General features: G+C 55.1%; 1 gene segment (V, D, J or C); it reads left to right on the forward strand.

Annotated features, from left to right (window-relative positions):
* The first annotated feature begins 4894 nt into the window (after positions 1-4894).
* Positions 4895-7446, forward strand: LOC137457534 (T cell receptor alpha variable 1-2-like). The segment is given in 3 exon segments: positions 4895-4943; positions 5430-5710; positions 7432-7446. Coding segments are annotated over 3 exon segments (345 nt in total).

Raw genomic sequence — 7446 nt, forward strand, 5'->3', positions numbered from 1 at the left:
CACACCACCTCACACCTGGAACTGCTTGCTCTGGTGGCCAGGCTCTCCCTTGTGCTTCATGTCTGTAGCTCCTCAGGCCCCCTGAAGGGGACAGCGATGGCTCAGTGCAGCTGCAGGTGCTGCAGGGAGACACTTCAGTGGCTGAGCTCAACATGAGGTTTCCCCCAGAGCTGGGACTCAGGAGACGAGTCTCTGTGGGGACAGGAGCCTTTCAGTGCCATGAGGAGCTTGCTCAGCTGAGGAGCTGCAGCAGAGGGCACTGTCAGGCCATGTGCAAGGAGAGAGCAGCTGGTTCACCAAGGCTGCCAGCTGAAAGCCCTTTTCCTTTCAGGGGGAGAAAGTCAGGTTGAGCTCTGTAGGTGTGAGAGCTGGGAGCCAAGGGACTGGAGAGATTGGAGTGCAAGAGAGAGCTGGGAGCCAGGGACTGGGCAAGCAACAAATAAATTGCAGATATTTCATTCCTGGGTGCCAGCAGCTGGATGGAGCAGGCTGTGTGCTGCAAGGTCAAAGTGCCAGTGCCTGGAGAAGGAGAAACAATTCAGGGGCTGATATTACCACCCCATGGTGATGCCTGAGGGATCTGAGAGTGTGGGGTGGCTGTGAGAGCAGTGGGGAATTGGAGGCCTCTGTTGGCCTGGGAATATCAGGCTGGGCTGGCCAGATAGAAGGAGGAGACCCAGGTGCTGGGTGAGAGGGCCCAGGCTGCAGGCAGGGCCAGAGTTTGGTCTGAGGCCTGTGGTGATGTCTGAGAGCTGCAGGAATGTGGCTGTGCTTGGGAGTGCAGAGGCTGAGGGGCTGTTGTCCCTGAGAGCTGTGTGTCACAGGCATGCTGCAGACACTCAGCAGCAGAACCTCTCTGGGTGAGGAGGAGACTGGAACAGCTCTGCCCTGGTGACAGGCTGAGAGCTGGGATGGTTTACCTGGCAGAAGAGAATGTGAGCAAATAGCTGAGGGCAGCTGTGAAGAAGGCAGAGGCAGGCTCTGCTCCATGGCACCCAGGGAGCAGCCAAGAGGCTCTGGGCACAAAGGCAATCAGCCAAGATTCCTTCTGAGCATCAGGAAACACTTTGTGAGGGTGAGGGAGCACTGCCACAGGAGGCACAGAGACACTGTGGAGTCTGCATCCCTGGAGGCATTGCAAAGCTCTCTGGAGCTTGTCCAGGACAGATTGTGAGGGGAGGCAGAGGCATGAAGGAAGGAGAGACTGGCAGGGCTGTGTCACTGGGGTCAGCAAGGGTGGTGGCCTGTGGAGGCCTCTGGCTCCACTTCTGCTCTGGCTACCAATGCAGAAGTCAATCTTCCTGCAGGTGTGGAGAGAGCCCCCAGGGCCCCTCACTCTTCAGAATGCCCTTGGCTGAGGGAGCCAGAGGGGCTGCTGCTGGAGGAGGGAGGGCCCCAGAAGTGGCTTCTCAGGCAGAGGAAGAAGAGATCTTTTCCCTTGCCCACTGCTTCCTTGGCTCCCCCAGCAGAGTCATTTGCGGCAGCTCTGCTGTCTGGCGGCTGGGAGGTGCTTTGCTGACTCTCCCTGCACAGGCAGCTTGGTCTCCACATGCTCCTCACCTACCTCATCCTCACTGCCTTGCTGGGGCAGTGGCTGGGTAAGTCCTGGCTCTTCCTCACTGCCTCTTTCTTCTTCTGCCCAGGAACCTCTGAGCAGCCTCAGCAGGTGCCTGTGGGGAAATTCTCTTCCGTTCCAGGAAAACGCTGGGAAAAGTCAGCTCACTCCTGGGGTTCTGCACTCCTTGGCTCAAGATTCTCCTCTTGCAGAGAGGAAAGGAGGGGAGGGAGGGGAGAGATCCCTCAGACATCTTCTCCTTCTTGCCTCTCCCCTTCCATCCATCTCTCTCTGCATCTCTCTTCTGGTCACCCTTCTGTCACTAGAGTGGATCTCAGCTGTCTCTAGGCTCCCATTTCCAACACCAAGGATCAGATCCTGTCCAAGCTGCTAGAGGGAATTTAAAGCCCTCCTCCCACTGACATGGGGTCAGTGTCTCCTGGCTGGCACCTACCTGCCATGGCCTTCAGGTATCTCCTGGCTGGGAACACAGTCAGGGCTCCCTCTCTCTACCATTCAGCTCAGCATTGCATAGAGGTATGGAGCTCATAGCCCTTGGAGGTGGCAGGGGAGGGCAAGCAGGATGACTTTCTTGCAGCAGCTCCAATGCAACCTGCGGGAGGGGTGCAGGTGCCAGCACACAAAGTTGAGGCATGAGAGGCTGTTCCCTGGTGCTCACCATCTGCAAGCTTTGGGCACTTCCAGAAAGGACAGGAAGCCTTCTTCACCAGGGTTTTGGAGCACTACTGACCTTTGCTTTCTTCCAGACACCATGGGGCAGGTCACTGTCACCCAGCAAGAAGGACAAGTCACAGTGAAGCAGAGAGAAACCTTCCACACCAAATGCACATACCAGACCTCCTACAGTCCTTACTTGCTCTGGTACCAGCAGAAGAAAGGCCAAGCTCCCCAGCTGCTCTCATACCACGCAGCAGCTGGCTCCAAGCCCAGCGGCCGTCTGACCACGCTGCTGAACACCACGGGGAAATACAGCCTGCTGCAGCTGGAGGAAGTGGAGGTCTCTGACAGTGCCTTGTACCTCTGTGCTGTGAGTGACACCGTGGTGCAGGAGCTTGCTTGGCTGTGCAAGAAGCCAGGGGAGGGAGGGGAAGTGTCTGGGCAAGGCTGAGCTTGGGGCAAGAGGCCCTCAGCTCTCCCCTGGCAGTGCTGCTTCCCCTGAGCACCCAGGGATCTGCAGGACAGGATCCATGATCTAATCTATTCTGGACTGTCCAGGCAGCAATTCATTCAGTCATACTCTTTATTCAGACATGTTCTGATGTACTGCAGTACCATCTCAGCAATGGCTCAGTCTTCTGATCACCAATGTGTGGAATGCTGCACTGTCTGTGGGAGAGCCAGGAGCACATCCATGACCCATTGCATTCAGACATTATCCATTGGTTCACCTTGACCCCCATTAATGACCACAGTCACATCCCTCTGCCCCTACAGCAACTGGGTTTGTCTTGCCCTGAGACAGAGACAGCTTAAAAGTACTTCCACTCTGCTGTTTCCCTCTTGAATCCCTGCCATGGTGGTTGATGTAAAGGTGCTGCACCTTCTCCTTCTCCTGTCAGCACCTGCAGCAATGATACAAACTGAACGGAGACATCAACATCCTGGTTGAGTGCAGAGAGTTTACTGAGGACACCAAACTGGCAGGAGTGGCTGACACAGGAGGTTGTGCTGCCATTCAGCCAGGCTGAGAGCTGGGACTGGAGAAACTCAATGAAATTCAACAAGGGCAAGGGGAGAGTCTTGCACCTGGGAAAGGACAACTCCATGGACCAGTGTGAGCTGGGGATTGAGCTGCTGCAGAGCAGTGAAGGGGAAAAGGCCCTGGGGGTCCTAGTGGACAGAAGGTTGCCCATGGGCAGCAATATGCTCTTGTGGCCAAGAAGGCCAAGGGCATCCTGGGGTGGATTAGAAGCCTCTGGTTAGTAGGTTGAGAGAGGGTCTTCATCCACCTCGATGCATTCCTGTGTGATCTGCTCGCGGTGACCCTGCTCAGGCAGGGGAGTTGGACTGGATGACCTCTTGAGGCCACTTCCAACCCCTAACATTCTGTGATTCTGTGGTTCTGTGATTTGGGGAAAAGCTGAAGGCAGCAGCTCCAGCACAGGGCATCCCTGGGCTCTCCCCTCCTCTGCTCTCTAGAGTTATAGCCCCAGCTTCAGCCTCGTGGCAGCAGGTGTCTCATTTCCCCCAGTGGTACAAAAACAGAATGGATGACAGCCTCCTTCATGGTCCTGGTCATCTCCTCCAGGAAGACCTGGGGCTCTGGAATCAGCCACCAAGAAGAGGGTACCAGGGTCAGAGGAGATTTGTTGTCCCTTGGCTGTTGCAGAGTTCCCACAGAACTCTCTTGGCTTGCCCTGAGAATGTAAGGCTTCAGAAGGTGCCTCCTGGGCTGGTCTGAGTAGTACCCAGGAGATCAGAAGCATTCCAGAAGAGGAGAGGGAAAGGAGAGAGCAGGAGGAGAGAAAGGCAGACATGGGCCATGCTTCCAGGCTGAGCCCTTCCAGCCTGGCATTGCAAGGAGGGCCAGGGATGCTCAGACTCGGAGACCTCCTCTGAGCAGGTCTTGCAATGTCTGATCTGCAGAGGTCCTGTCCAACAGCAGGTATGCCATGGAAAGAGTGAAAAGACTTTGGCTGATTTGTAGCTCCAAGGTTAGACTTAGGCAGAGGACAAGTGCAGATCCAAGTGGTGTTGAGGAAACTGATCCAAGGGTTTGGGCCAACAGAGAAGGTTGGTTGGTTTGGGGCGAGCATTTAGGAACTTGACTGATGAGAGCAGATGGAGAGTGTGGCAGGAAACATCATTTATCTGTTCCCCAGAGAGCTGGTTTAGAGAGTGGAGGTGCTGAGAGGGGTGCTGAGAGGGGTGTGCAGAGTTCTGTTTGGGAGTCCTGCAGCCTAGGAGTGTGCTGACAGGAGCTTGGGTTTAGACACTGCAGGAGCAAGGGCAGGACAAAGAAGACATGGGCCTGAGCTTGGAGAGAGAGGAGGCAAAAGGCATCAGGGAAAGGGATCCCCAAGGCATGCAGAGGACAATACATCAGAGAGGTTGGTCACCAGGTGCAGGCCTAGCCCCCTTTTATCCCTCCCCTGGGAGCTGCAGAAGCTGTTGGCTGCAGGAGCCACATGTGTCACTGCTGGAGGAGACCACAGCACAGGCACTGCAGGTGTGCTGAGCAGCAGCTTTTTCTCCTGCCCATGGCAGTGGCTGTGCCCCTGGCAGAGTCATTTCCGGCAGCTCTGCTCTCGTGAGGCTCTGCCTGGGACCTGTGGCCTTTGGAGTCTCTCTCACACACGCAGCAGGATGGGTCTCAGCATGCGCCTCGCCTGTCTCCTTCTGGCTGCCTTCCTGAGGCAACCACAGGGTAAGCACTGCCTTGCACTGCAAGCATGCTTCCTCTCCTGCCCAGGGCAGCCTCATGCCCTCAGCAGAGCTCTGCAGGAGCTGCTCTGCACTTCTGGGCCAGGCTTGGGAAGCCTCAGCTCACACAGGTGGTTTTGCAGCTGCTTTCTCAAGGTGCTGCTCCTGATGGAACAGGAGAGCTCAGCTGCAGAAGCAGCAGCTCCTCTCCTGACCATCTCAGCCCTCTTGCCTTCCTGTCCTCTTGCCAAGTGTCCACCTCTCTCAGTCCCTCTCTGCTGCTCTGTCTGGGCCCAGTGTTTCACTCTGGGCAGAGAAGTGACAGGAGGGAAGAGCTGGGTGCAAGCTCAGCTCTCTCTGGGGTATCTCTGTGGGAGGGAATTTGCATTCTTGTGCTGTGGGAGCCTTCTCCTCTGTCACTTTCCATCTCCACTTGTTCTGCATATCAGAATCTTTCCCTCCACAGTCTCTGATCTTTGCTCTCTTCCAGGCACATTGGGGCAGGTCACTGTCACCCAGCAAGAAGGACAAGTCACAGTGAAGGAAAGAGAAGCCTTCCACACCAAATGCACATACCAGTCACCTGGCTTTAATGCATTGCTCTGGTACCAGCAGAAGAAAGGCCAAGCTCCCCAGCTGCTCTCGTTCCAGGCAGCAGCTGGCCCCAAGGCCAGCGGCCGTCTGACCACGCTGCTGGACACCACGGGGAAATACAGCCTGCTGCAGCTGGAGGAAGTGGAGGTCTCTGACAGTGCCTTGTACCTCTGTGCTGTGAGTGACACCCTGGTGCAGGAGCTTGCTTGGCTGTGCAAGAACCCAAGGGAGGCAGGGAATGTGTCTGGGCAAGGCTGAGCTTGGAATCAGGGGCCCTCATTTCTCCCTTGGTAGTGCTGCTTTGCCTGAGCACCCAGGGATCTTCAGGACAAGGTCCTCTCCCAGAAGTGGACAGTGTCTGTGGCTGGAGAGGCAGGAGAAGGTGGTGAAAGAGTCTCAGGTTCCCCTTTTCCACCATGGGTGTTGTGTGAAGTGAGGAATGTATTTGCTATGAGGTGAATGCCCTTGCATTCCAGCTGAGTGCTCAGGGATCAGAGGGGCTCAGTGCTTTTGTGGTTTTGTCTCTTCATAGGATGCTGATTAGGGTGGGTTCCAATACATCCAGCACCAGAGACATGAACTCTTTTGCTGTAGGTTACTTGCAGTTCAGCAGTCAGATGCACCAGTCACAGGCTTTGTTTACCCTTACACCACAGGTACAGATTCTTTAAGCTTGGTGGTGCTAAGAGCTGAGCTGCAGCAGTTGCCTTGCAGCTCTGAGAAAATCCAGTGGTAAAAATCCACTCAGTAGGGACCAAGGGCACAGCTTCCCCAAAGGACAACCCTCCTGGGGAGGGTGAGGAGAAGAAAATCCATCACTGTGTCCCCAGGGCCTTGTGGAATTCTCTTCCCCACCTTGGGTTCCAAAAGGGCCAATATTGATACCTCAGCTTTCTGTCAGTTTTCTGTTGTGCAAAGTGTGGGGGTGGGACTGCAGCCACATCATGAAGTGAGCTCTCTGGTTCCACAGACATTTCTTGATGAGCCTTTCAGATTTGATGCCTTCTGCCAGGAAAATCATCTTCTCCTGGGAAAAAAACCAGCCTCTGCCTGGAAAAGTTTTTTGCAGCAGCGAATAGTAACTTCAGGATGAGTGATTTGTAGTGGTGTGGAAGAGTGAGGTAGAGAGCCTGAGGTATGTCCAGAAATGATGGCTCCTACTGTCCCCTCTTCCCCTGTTTCTTACTGGGGAAGACCCTCGGGAGCCCTGGTCCATAAGCCAAAGGGCACTGGGCTGGAGGTCTAGACCCACTGGAGAGGGGAGGCCTGGTCACTGTCAATACACCCACTATTGAGTAGCTGATTGAAAGTTTTCAGGAGGCAGCTTGCCTCCAGCTGATGTATCACAGGCAGCTGGTGCCAAGCAGACCCTCTGCAGTGCTAATGGTTGTGGACCCCACCTCCATGACTCCCCCTAGACAAGGTATCCTGGAGAACTGAAAGGCTTTACATGGTCCAAATTCTAGCCCAATGGAGAGCTGTACCTGATGGGCCACGGGAAAGAGGTGAAGGCACAGGGCAGGGCCAAGAGCCATGACTTGGAGGGAAACTGCCACCTAGTCTGGAGGCACTGATTAGAGCCTGGAAAGAAGCCAAGGGAACCCTGTCCCAGACCCCCAAGAATCTCCTCCTGTTCTGAGGAGAAGCAGGAACTAAAAGCTCCCTTGGCTCCCCCAGAAAAGGCTTGAATTGACTTAGGGACCCCCAGATCTGGAAACTGCCAGCACCATCCTCTGTAAGCGAGCCTAGGGGCAGCAAATGGTGCTCATGGAAGGAGGCTCACAGAAAGAACTTTTCTAGTAGATCCAGGAGCAGCTTAGACAAAAAGCAGCTATGAGGGACTGATGCTCAAAGGACCTGACCTTAAAGGACCATGTGTGTGGTGTGTTGGGTTCCAGGTGAAGACACCTTGA

Source organism: Melanerpes formicivorus, unplaced genomic scaffold (genome assembly GCF_026170545.1).
Source record: "Melanerpes formicivorus ecotype bairdi unplaced genomic scaffold, bMelFor1.0.p_v2 SCAF_182, whole genome shotgun sequence".
In the NCBI taxonomy this organism is placed as follows: domain Eukaryota; kingdom Metazoa; phylum Chordata; class Aves; order Piciformes; family Picidae; genus Melanerpes; species Melanerpes formicivorus.